Raw genomic sequence first — 12,882 nt, 5'->3', positions numbered from 1 at the left:
CTGTGACCTGTACGCTCTTGTTGGCTGGTCAAATCAAATCAAATCAAATCAAATCAAATCAAATTTTATTGGTCACATGCGCCGAATACAACAGGTGCAGACATTACAGTGAAATGCTTACTTACAGCCCTTAACCAACAGTGCATTTATTTTAAACAAAAAAAGTAAGAATAAAACAACAACAAAAAAAAATTTGAGAAAAAAAGAGCAGAAGTAAAATAAAGTGACAGTAGGGAGGCTATATATACAGTAAAATAAAGTGACAGTAGGGAGGCTATATATACAGGGGGGTACCGTTGCAGAGTCAATGTGCGGGGCCACCGGCTAGTTGAGGTAGTTGAGGTAATATGTACATGTGGGTAGAGTTAAAGTGACTATGCATAAATACTTAACAGAGTAGCAGCAGCGTAAAAAGGATGGGGTGGGGGGGCAGTGCAAATAGTCCGGGTAGCCATGATTAGCTGTTCAGGAGTCTTATGGCTTGGGGGTAGAAGCTGTTGAGAAGTCTTTTGGACCTAGACTTGGCACTCCGGTACCGCTTGCCGTGCGGTAGCAGAGAGAACAGTCTATGACTAGGGTGGCTGGAGTCTTTGACAATTTTGAGGGCCTTCCTCTGACACCGCCTGGTATAGAGGTCCTGAATGGCAGGGACCTTTGCCCCAGTGATGTACTGGGCCGTACGCACTACCCTCTGTAGTGCCTTGCGGTCAGAGGCCAAGCAGTTGCCATACCAGGCGGTGATGCAACCAGTCAGGATGCTCTCGATGGTGCAGCTGTAGAATTTTTTGAGGATCTGAGGACCCATGCCAAATCTTTTTAGTCTCCTGAGGGGGAATAGGCTTTGTCGTGCCCTCTTCACGACTGTCTTGGTGTGTTTGGACCATGATAGTTCGTTGGTGATGTGGACACCAAGGAACTTGAAGCTCCTCACTACATATTCGTCGCCAAACCCACTGGCTCCAGGCCATCTATAAATCACTGCTAAGCAAATCCCCGCCTTATCTTAGCTCCTTGGTCACCATAGCAACAACCACCCGCAGTATGCGCTCCAGCAGGTATATCTCACTGGTCATCCCCAAAGCCAACACCTCCTTTGGCCGTCATTCCTTCCAGTTCTCTGCTGCCAATGACTGGAACAAATTGCAAACATTTCTGAAGCTGGAGACACTTATCTCCCTCACTAACTTTAAGCATCAGTTGTCAGAGCACCTTACCGATCACTGCACCTGTACACAGCCCATCTGAAAATAGCCCGCCCAACTACCTCATCCCTATATTGTTATTTATTTTGCTAATTTGTACCCCAGTATCTCTATTTGCACATCATCTCTTGCACATCTATCATTCCAGTGTTAATACTAATTGTAATTATTTTGCACTATAGCCTATTTATTGCCTTACCTCCATAACTTGCTACATTTGCACACACTGTATATATATTTTCTGTTGTATTTTTGACTTTATGTTTTGTTTTACCCCATACAGTGGGGAAAAAAAGTATTTAGTCAGCCACCAATTGTGCATGTTCTCCAACTTAAAAAGATGAGAGAGGCCTGTAATTTTCATCATAGGTACACGTCAACTATGACAGACAAATTGAGAAAAAAAAATCCAGAAAATCACATTGTAGGATTTTTAATGAATTTATTTGCAAATTATGGTGGAAAATAAGTATTTGGTCACCTACAAACAAGCAAGATTTCTGGCTCTCACAGACCTGTAACTTCTTCTTTAAGAGGCTCCTCTGTCCTCCACTCGTTACCTGTATTAATGGCACCTGTTTGAACTTGTTATCAGTATAAAAGACACCTGTCCACAACCTCAAACAGTCACACTCCAAACTCCACTATGGCCAAGACCAAAGAGCTGTCAAAGGACACCAGAAACAAAATTGTAGACCTGCACCAGGCTGGGAAGACTGAATCTGCAATAGGTAAGCAGCTTGGTTTGAAGAAATCAACTGTGGGAGCAATTATTAGGAAATGGAAGACATACAAGACCACTGATAATCTCCCTCGATCTGGGGCTCCACGCAAGATCTCACCCTGTGGGGTCAAAATGATCACAAGAACGGTGAGCAAAAATCCCAGAACCACACGGGGGGGACCTAGTGAATGACCTGCAGAGAGCTGGGACCAAAGTAACAAAGCCTACCATCAGTAACACACTACGCCGCCAGGGACTCCAAATCCTGCAGTGCCAGACGTGTCCCCCTGCTTCAGCCAGTACATGTCCAGGCCCGTCTGAAGTTTGCTAGAGTGCATTTGGATGATCCAGAAGAGGATTGGGAGAATGTCATATGGTCAGATGAAACCAAAATATAACTTTTTGGTAAAAACTCAACTCGTCGTGTTTGGAGGACAAAGAATGCTGAGTTGCATCCAAAGAACACCATACCTACTGTGAAGCATGGGGGTGGAAACATCATGCTTTGGGGCTGTTTTTCTGCAAAGGGACCAGGACGACTGATCCGTGTAAAGGAAAGAATGAATGGGGCCATGTATCGTGAGATTTTGAGTGAAAACCTCCTTCCATCAGCAAGGGCATTGAAGATGAAACGTCGCTGGGTCTTTCAGCATGACAATGATCCCAAACACAACGCCCGGGCAACGATGGAGTGGCTTCGTAAGAAGCATTTCAAGGTCCTGGAGTGGCCTAGTCAGTCTCCAGATCTCAACCCCATAGAAAATCTTTGGAGGGAGTTGAAAGTCCATGTTGCCCAGCGACAGCCCCAAAACATCACTGCTCTAGAGGAGATCTGCATGGAGGAATGGGCCAAAATACCAGCAACAGTGTGTGAAAACCTTGTGAAGACTTACAGAAAACGTTTGACCTGTGTCATTGCCAACAAAGGGTATATAGCAAAGTATTGACAAAACTTTTGTTATTGACCAAATACTTATTTTCCACCATAATTTGCAAATACATTCATTAAAAATCCTACAATGTGATTTTCTGGATTTTTTTTTCTCATTTTGTCTGTCATAGTTGACGTGTACCTATGATGAAAATTACAGGCCTCTCTCATCTTTTTAAGTGGGAGAACTTGCACAATTGGTGGCTGACTAAATACTTTTTTCCCCCACTGTATGTAACTCTGTGTTGTTGTTTTTATCGCACTGCTTTGCTTTATCTTGGCCAGGTCGCAATTGTAAATGAGAACTTGTTCTCAACTGGCTTACCTGGTTAAATAAAGGTGAAATTTAAAAAAATTAAAAATAAATAAATGTGGATGATCCATAAGAGGATTGGGAGAATGTCATATGGTCAGATGAAACCAAAATATAACTTTTTGGTAAAAACTCAACTTGTCGTGTTTGGAGGACAAAGAATGCTGAGTTGCATCCAAAGAACACCATACCTACTGTGAAGCATGGGGGTGGAAACATCATGCTTTGGGGCTGTTTTTCTGCAAAGGGACCAGGTCGACTTGAGAATGAATGGGGCCATGTATCGTGAGATTTTGAGTGAAAACCTCCATCCATCAGCAAGGGCATTGAAGATGAAACGTGGCTGGGTCTTTCAGCATGACAATGATCCCAAACACACCGCCCGGGCAACGAAGGAGTGGCTTCGTAAGAAGCATTTCAAGGTCCTGGAGTGGCCTAGCCAGTCTCCAGATCTCAACCCCATAGAACATCTTTGGAGGGAGTTGAAAGTCTGTGTTGCCCAGCGACAGCCCCAAAACATCACTGCTCTAGAGGAGATCTGCATGGAGGAATGGGCCAAAATACCAGCAACAGTGTGTGAAAACCTTGTGAAGACTTACAGAAAACGTTTGACCTGTGTCATTGCCAACAAAGGGTATATAACAAAGTATTGAGAAACTTTTGTTATTGACCAAATACTTATTTTCCACCATAATTTGCAAATAAATTCATTAGAAATCCTACAATGTGATTTTCTGGACTTTTTTTCCTCATTTTGTCTGTCATAGTTGACATGTACCTATGATGAAAATTACAGGCCTCTCTCATCTTTTTAAGTGGGAGAACTTGCACAATTGGTGGCTGACTAAATACTTTTTTCCCCCACTGTATCTATATCCACAGTAAAACGAGTCCTATATCGACATAACCTGAAAGGCCGCTCAGCAAGGAAGAAGCCACTGCTCCAAAACCGCCATAAAAAAGCCAGACTACGGTCTGCAACTGCACATGGGGACAAAGATCTTACTTTTTGGACAAATGTCCTCTGGTCTGATGAAACAAAAATAGAACTGTTTGGCCATAATGACCATCGTTATGTTTGGAGGAAAAAGGGGGTCGCTTGCAAGCCGAAGAACACCATCCCAAACGTGAAGCACAGGGGTGGCAGCATCATGCTGTGGGGGTGCTTTGCTGCACTTCACAAAATAGATGGCATCATGAGGAAGGAAAATGATGTGGATACATTGAAGCAACATCTCAAGACATCAGTCAGGAAGTTAAAGCTTGGTCACAAATGGGTCTTCCAAATGGACAATGACCCCAAGCATACTTCCAGCTCTGTCAGGAGGAATGGGCCAAAATTCAACCAACTTATTGTGGGAAGCTTTTGGAAGGCTACCCGAAACATTTGACCCAAGTTAAACAATTTAAAGGCAATGCTACCAAATACTAATTGAGTGTATGTAAACTTCTGACCCACTGGGAATGTGATGAAAGAAATAAAAGCTGAAATAAATCATTCTCTCTACTATTATTCTGACATTTCACATTCATAAAGTAAAATGGTGATCCTAACTGACCTCAGACAGGGAATCTTTACTAGGATTAAATGTCAGGAATTGTAAAAAAACTGAGCTAAAATGTATTTGGCTAAGATGTATGTAAACTTACGACTTCAACTGTACTTGGAAGCGGTGGATGGTGTGCGCGCCTCCTAAGTCGAACCAGCAGGCCGCTCCGAGTGCCTCTCCTCCGCCGGCGATGTTTTGGGTCAGCCGCTGGAATCAGTTCAATTGCCCTGGGGAGAGCAAACAAGGGATCTGCTTCGGGAAAGTCATATTCCTGGTCGTAATGCTGGTGAGTTACCGCCACTCTGATATCCAATAGTTTTTCCCGGCTGTATATAATGATGCAAAACACTTTCTGAGCTAATAATGTAAAAAATAATACATAAAAAAACAAAATACTGCAAATTTTACTAAGAGCTAGTCGTGATAGGGATTGGAAGTGATGCAGACAATTACATTGATGGAAGTTACAATCCATTTGCAATATTAAAGCTGATCTACCCTCAAGAAAATAAAATAAAATAAAATAAATAAAATAAAAAAACATTGCCAAAGCAAGTGAAGTAGATAGTAAACAAAAGTGAAATAAACAATAAATATTAACAGTAAACATTACAGTCAGAAGTTCCAAAAGAATAAAGACATTTCAAATGTCATATTATGTCTATATACAGTGTTGTAACGATATGCAAATAGTTCAAGTACAAAAGGGAAAATAAATAAACATAAATATGGGTTGTATTTACAATGGTGTTTGTTCTTCACTGGTTGCCCTTTTCTTGTGGCAACAGGTCACAAATCTTGCTGCTGTGATGGCACACTGTGGTATTTCACCCAATAGATATGGGAGTTAATCAAAATTGGGTTAGGAAGTGCAGCTCAGTTTCCACCTCATTTTGTGGGAAGTGTGCACATAGCCTGTCTTCTCTTGAGAGCCAGGTCTGCCTACGGCGGCCTTCCTCAATAGCAAGGCTATGCTCACTAAGTCTGTACATAGTCAAAACTTTCCTTAAGTTTGTGTCAATCACAGTGGTCAGGTATTGTGCCACTGTGTACTCTCTGTTTAGGGCCAAATAGCATTCTAGTTTGTTAATTCTTTCCAATGTGTCAAGTAATTCTCTTTTTGTTTTCTCATGATTTGGTTGGGTTTAATTGCGTTGCTGTCCTGGGGCTCTGTGGGGTCTGTTTGTGTTCGTGAACAGAGCCCCAGGACCAGCTTGCTTAGGGAACTCTTTTCCAGGTTTATCTCTCTGTAGGTGATGGCTTTGTTATGGAAGGTTTGGGAATCGCTTCCTTTAAGGTGGTTGTAGAATTTAACGGCTCTTTTCTGGATTTTGATAATTAGTGGGTAGCGGCCTAATTCTGCTCTGCATGGATTATTTGGTATTTTACGTTGTACACTGAGGATATTTTTGCAGAATTCTGCATGCAGAGTCTCAATTTGGTGTTTGTCCCATTTTGTGAATTCTTGGATGGTGAGCGGACCCCAGACCTCACATCCATAAAGGGTTCTATAACTGATTCAAGTATTTTTAGCCAGATCCTAATTGGTATGTCAAATTTTATGTTCCATTTGATGGCAAGGCCCTTCTTGCCTTGTCTCTCAGATCGTTCACAGCTTTGTGGAAGCTACCTGTGCCGCTGATGTTTAGGCCGAGGAATATATTGTTTTTTGTGTGCTCTAGGGCAACGGAGTCTAGATGGAATTTGTATTTGTGGTCCTGGCAACTGGACCTTTTTTGGAACACCATAATTTTTGTCTTAATGAGATTTACTGTCAGGGCCCATGTCTGACAGAATCTGTGCAGATGATCTAGGTGCTGCTATAGGCCCTCATTGGTTGGTGACAGAAGAACCAGATCATCAGTAAACAGTAGACATTAAAGTTTTGATTCTAGTAGGGTGAGGCCAGGTGCTGCAGACTGTTCTAGTGCCCTCGCCAATTCGTTGATATATATGTTGAAGAGGGTGGGGCTTAAGCTGCATCCCTGTCTCACCCCACGGCCTTGTGGAAAGAAATGTGTGTTTTTTGCCAATTTTTACCACATACTTGTTGTTTGTGTACACAGATTTTATAATATTGTATGTTTTCCCCAACACCACTTTCCATCAGTTTGTATAGCAGACCCTCATGCCAAATTGAGTGATTTTTTTGAAATCAACAAAGCATGAGAAGACGTTGCCTTTGTTTTTGTTTGTTTGTTTGTCAATTAGGGTGTGCAGGGTGAATACGTGGTCAGTCGTACGATAATTTGGTAGAAAGCCAAGTTGACATTTGCTCAGTACATTGTTTTCACTGAGGAAATGTACGAGTCTGCTGTTAATGATAATGCAGAGGATTTTCCCAAGGTTGCTGTTGACGCATATCCCACGGTAGTTATTGGGGTCAAATTTGTCTCCACTTTTGTGGATTTAGGTGATCAGTCCTTGGTTCCAATTTTTTGGGAAGATGCCAGAGCTAAGGGTGATGTTAAAGAGTTTAAGTATAGCCAATTGGAATTTGTGGTCTGTATATTTTATCATTTCATTGAGGATACCATCAACACCACAGGCCTTTTTGGGTTGGAGGGTTTGTATTTTGTCCTGTAGTTCATTCAATGTAATTGGAGAATCCAGTGGGTTCTGGTAGTCTTTAGTAGTTGATTCTAAGATTTGTATTTGATCATGTATATGTTTTTGCTGTTTGTTCTTTGATATAGGGCCAAAAATATCTCAGTTTTGGATAGATAACTCTTGTTGTTGTTGTTTGTTTAGTGTTTTTACGATCTTCCCAGAAGTGATTAGAGTCTATGGATTCTGTATTGTTTTAGTGATTCACCAAAGGCTCAGGTTTTCTGGGTCTTTATGTTTTTGGTTGGATAGGTTTCTCAATTTCTCAAATGTAAAATGTTCCTGTTTTGATTAATTGAATAGAGTGAGTTAGGTCTGCTCTATACCAAATTAGCATACCCCCTGAGTCCCTTCCCTGTTTCACACCTGGTAGTTTGGTGGATGGGACTACCAGCTCTCTGTAACCTAGAGGGCAACCAGTGGTTCCGTCTCCTCTATACCATGTTTCTTGTAGGATGACAATGTCTGTATTTCTGATTTATTTGGTGAAGTCCAGGTTCCTGCTCTTTAGGCCAAAGGCAGATGACCTCGCTGGTCTGGGCGGGGTGTCTGTTGATCTGTTGCTCCTGTGTGAGGTGTTGGGGCTGCGGTTGAGGGCAATATCCTTTAGGGTCCGAGCGAAGGTGGGCACTGCTGCCCTGTACAGGTGGACCTGGTCGTAAAGGCTGTTCAAGTCCAGGGTGGAGTGGTGGGCCAGGCAAACATTTGGTTTTGAGGCACAGTCACAGGAAATATTTGCAGGGTGGAAGTTTGTTTGTGGTAGCTGGGCTCTCAGGTTGTTTGTGCCTGTGTATTATTATGTGGCTGGGTGATCCTAGTGGGTCCTCAGACAGAAGGTCTAGGGTGCGCTGGGTGTTTGGACAGCAGAGTTTAGACACTGTGTGTTTGGGAAAAAGTTAATTTTCTTGTATATATTTCCCGTTTAAGTCCATAAGGAGTACAATCTGTGGCTTGTGTATGTCCTCAGTTGGTGTGGGGGGGTCGTCAGGAGGGCTATCAGGGTGGCTGACATGGGGGTGTGCTCAGAGGGGGTGGGATCCGCTGGGCTTGGGGTTCTTCATTTGTCTGTCCTGCTGTGATGTTGAGGCTATGGTCTGAGGTGGTCTGTTCTGCTGTGCTGTTGAGACTTTGGTCAGGGTCTGAGGTGGGCTGTTCTCCTGGCTTCTCTGCGGTGGTGGCCAGCTCTCTAATGGGTTGTTCTCTGTCACCCGTCATCGTTCTCACCTTCTCCTCCAGCACTCTGATCCTCTCCTCTAGTGCTCTGTTCCTTTCCTGCTCCTGCTCTTTCTCCTGTTGATGTTGTCTCACCACAGTCCAGAGTGCAGACATGTCTCTCTCCACCTCCAGCTCTCCGGGTCTGGTTGAGGGGGTGTTGTTGAGCTGGACATTTTTTTCTGCTGACTGGAGTGTGTTCACCTGCTGTTCCAGCTCCACCTGCCTTACCTCCAGCTGGGTGAATTAATCCTTCATTTCAATGAGGGAGTAGTACTCTGTGCAAAAAGTGTTTCTCCGTGCTGGGAGGTTGACTTTCCGCTTGGGGTTGCTCGACTGTGGGGTTATTTAATGAGGAGGTCTGGTCTGACACGCTTGGGGTGGGGGTATCTTTCTCAAGAGAGAGCTTATCCTGCTGAGCTCTCTCTTTGATTATGTGAAAGTCCAGCTGAAACTGTTTGGGGTTGCCCTGTACTGTTACTGTTCCAGACTTATACAGGTTGACATTGGCTGACTCAGAGTCCTCGTTGTCTAGTATCGTGAGTTCCCACCCATCGCTAACACCCCCATCTTAACAGAGGGGTAGTATGTTAATATAGCACTCTGCCATGCCAGGGGATGGTCTGTGTGGAAGATTAAGTTGCTTACGTTCCCATTTTTATAATAGTCAGCAGAAAGTGTCTCTTGATTTTCCATGAGGAGCTTGTCATTTTTTACATCCAGAGGATACTGTATTGTAATGACCTCTGAGAGGGAGGGGGGTTCAAAGGCCTCTGGGAGGCTGTGGAACTCTCCTGCCATTGTTGGGCTCAAGGGCTTTGACACCTCTCACTTCACACCTCAGTGCTAATTGAAGTTGCAGTCAGATAATATCTGTTCTGTTCTAGGAAGCTTGGTAGCCTTAACGTAGCATTCAGTCCTTATAAGTAAAATATATCTCTGTCCCCCAGAAGCTGGATATTCATATATAACCTCCCTCTCCCTCTCTCTGTCCTCCAGAAGCTGGATATTCATATATAACCTCTCCCTCCCTCTCTCTGTCCCCCAGAAGCTGGTTATTCATATATAACCTCTCCCTCCCTCTCTCTGTCCCCCAGAAGCTGGTTATTCATATATAACCTCTCCCTCCCTCTCTCTGTCCCCCAGAAGCTGGTTATTCATATATAACCTCTCTCCCTCTCTCTGTCCCCCAGAAGCTGGTTATTCATATATAACATCTCTCCCTCTCTCTGTCCCCCAGAAGCTGGATATTCATATATAACCTCTCTCCCTCTCTCTGTCCCCCAGAAGCTGGTTATTCATATATAACCTCTCTCCCTCTCTCTGTCCCCCAGAAGCTGGTTATTCATATATAACCTCTCCCTCCCTCTCTCTGTCCCCCAGAAGCTGGATATTCATATATAACCTCCCTCCCTCTCTCTGTCCCCCAGAAGCTGGTTATTCATATATAACCTCTCTCCCTCTCTCTGTCCCCCAGAAGCTGGATATTCATATATAACCTCTCTCTCCCTCTCTCTGTCCCCCAGAAGCTGGATATTCATATATAACCTCCCTCCCTCTCTCTGTCCCCCAGAAGCTGGATATTCATATATAACCTCTCTCCCTCTCTCTGTCCCCCAGAAGCTGGTTATTCATATATAACCTCTCTCTCCCTCTCTCTGTCCCCCAGAAGCTGGATATTCATATATAACCTCCCTCCCTCTCTCTGTCCCCCAGAAGCTGGTTATTCATATATAACCTCTCCCTCCCTCTCTCTGTCCCCCAGAAGCTGGTTATTCATATATAACCTCTCCCTCCCTCTCTCTGTCCCCCAGAAGCTGGATATTCATATATAACCTCTCTCCCTCTCTCTGTCCCCCAGAAGCTGGTTATTCATATATAGCCTCTCCCTCCCTCTCTCTGTCCCCCAGAAGCTGGTTATTCATATATAACCTCCCTCTCCCTCTCTCTGTCCCCAGGAAGCTGGATATTCATATATAACCTCCCTCCCTCTCTCTGTCCCCCAGAAGCTGGATATTCATATATGAATAACCATGTACTCCTGAGTGGCGCAGTGGTCTAAGGCACTGCATCGCAGTGCTAACTGTGTCACTAGAGATCCTGGTTCGTATCCAGGCTCTGTCGCAGCCGGCCGCGACCGGGAGACTCATGGGCGGCGCACAATTGGCCCAGCGTCGTCCAGGGTAGGGGAGGGAATGGCCGGCCGGGATGTAGCTCAGTTGATAGAGCATGGCGTTTGCAACGCCAGGGTTGTGGGTTCGATTCCCACGGGGGGCCAGTATAAAAAAATATGTATTCACTAACTGTAAGTCGCTCTGGATAAGAGCGTCTGCTAAATGACTAAAATGTAAAAATGTAACCTCTCCCTCCCTCTCTCTGTCCCCCAGAAGCTGGATATTCATATATAACCTCCCTCCCTCTCTCTGTCCCCCAGAAGCTGGTTATTCATATATAACCTCTCTCCCTCTCTCTGTCCCCCAGAAGCTGGATATTCATATATAACCTCTCTCTCCCTCTCTCTGTCCCCCAGAAGCTGGATATTCATATATAACCTCCCTCCCTCTCTCTGTCCCCCAGAAGCTGGTTATTCATATATAACCTCTCTCTCTGTCCCCCAGAAGCTGGTTATTCATATATAACCTCTCTCTCCCTCTCTCTGTCCCCCAGAAGCTGGTTATTCATATATAACCTCTCTCTCCCTCTCTCTGTCCCCCAGAAGCTGGTTATTCATATATAACCTCTCTCTCCCTCTCTCTGTCCCCCAGAAGCTGGATATTCATATATAACCTCTCCCTCCCTCTCTCTGTCCCCCAGAAGCTGGATATTCATATATAACCTCTCCCTCCCTCTCTCTGTCCCCCAGAAGCTGGATATTCATATATAACCTCTCCCTCCCTCTCTCTGTCCCCCAGAAGCTGGTTATTCATATATAACCTCCCTCCCTCTCTCTGTCCCCAGGAAGCTGGATATTCATATATAACCTCTCTCCCTCTCTCTGTCCCCCAGAAGCTGGATATTCATATATAACCTCTCTCCCTCTCTCTGTCCCCCAGAAGCTGGGCTACTACCTGCAGGTGTCCCTGCTCTTCATCCTCCCTCTCATCATCATCATCCTCTGCTACAGTGCCATTCTCAGGACGGTCCTGGTAACTGCGACCAGGAGACGACACCGCACAGTGCTGGTGGTCTTCTGTATCGTGGTAGCGTTCTTCGTCTGCTGGGCGCCGTACAACCTAACCATCTTCCTCTTGTCTGTATACACTGACTGTGAGGTCACGAAGAGGCTGTATGTTGTGTACGTTGTGTGTCGTATTTTGGCCTACGCCCACTGCTTCCTGAACCCTGCTCTCTACATGCTGTCTCACTCCTTCAGACAACATCTCTGGTCTCTGCTGTGCTGTCTGATAGGGGAGGAGAGGGGAGGGCAGGGGGGAGAAGGGGAGAGGAGTCTGGGACACAGTACATCCCACGTCACCCCTAGACCAAGAGGACCAGCTGTGGTACTTCAGGACCCTAGAGAGAATAACTATACAGCTACATGGCTGGAGATAAGATCCTTGCAGGAATGAACTATGCAACTTTCTCAATGACTTTCTATTGGCAAAAGCTTTTTTCCCACCCTTTCTAATGGTCAGCAAAGGCCATGTTTATAGCTTTGGTTCTGAGGAATGAGGAAGTGAGATAAGCCAAAACAAAACAATTTGAATCCCTGGATATGATTCTGTGATACACAGAATGTGAACGCCCTGTTCAGTCCAGAAGTGATTCTGTGAATAAGTATATGCTATCTTCATACAATATGAAGACAATAAAATACATATTTTTCATGTAGAATATGTAAAGTACTATATTTACCAATGGTTCATGTAAAACTGGAAAGATATGCTTTGTGTGGTGTGTGGTGATATGCTCAGTAAATAAAAAGCTGTGCGCAGAAGTGGCAGATGTGGTTTTTGGCTGGACCTGTCTGGACGCTGGCCTGTCTGGACGCTAGACTATTCTGCTAACGTCATCAAAGCGCGCAACAGAACAGTGTACTGTCTACACTCGGTTTGTTGTTTTTATGAAATAGTTTTCATTAAATAGTTTTTAATTATAACTAAAGTTTGTATTGCTACGGATTCCGTGATGTGGTCAGCCTTTAAGGCTGGGACCGCAAGTTTGTGTCCCGGATTCCTGTTAAGTAGCAGTTAGCTGCTAGCCATCATGAAAACGGAGCAGGCTAACGCTAGCAGTGCTAGCCCACCGGTGTTTTTATCCAAGGCTGGGCACAAATCCTTCTGGTGTGAGATAATTTCCACACTGTCACAAGATGAAGATAAGGTGTAACTGGAAAATGGACA

General features: G+C 44.4%; 1 protein-coding gene across 1 annotated transcript in view; it reads left to right on the top strand.

Moving 5' to 3' along the window:
* Positions 1 to 12,470, top strand: part of LOC121557246 (chemokine XC receptor 1-like) — a 30,498-nt gene extending 18,028 nt beyond the window's left edge. Inside the window, exon 5 of the mRNA XM_041871082.1 lies at positions 11,593 to 12,470. Within this exon, the coding sequence (XP_041727016.1) occupies positions 11,593 to 12,108 (516 nt within the window). The 3' untranslated portion in view covers positions 12,109 to 12,470. The remainder of the gene's footprint in view (positions 1 to 11,592) is intronic.
* Positions 12,471 to 12,882: the final 412 nt, after the last annotated feature.

The sequence above is a fragment of the Coregonus clupeaformis genome, chromosome 14, assembly GCF_020615455.1.
Source record: "Coregonus clupeaformis isolate EN_2021a chromosome 14, ASM2061545v1, whole genome shotgun sequence".
NCBI classification, from domain to species: Eukaryota; Metazoa; Chordata; class Actinopteri; order Salmoniformes; family Salmonidae; genus Coregonus; species Coregonus clupeaformis.
The sequence above is the reverse complement of the archived record's forward strand: the minus strand, read 5'-3'. Positions and strand labels throughout refer to the sequence as shown.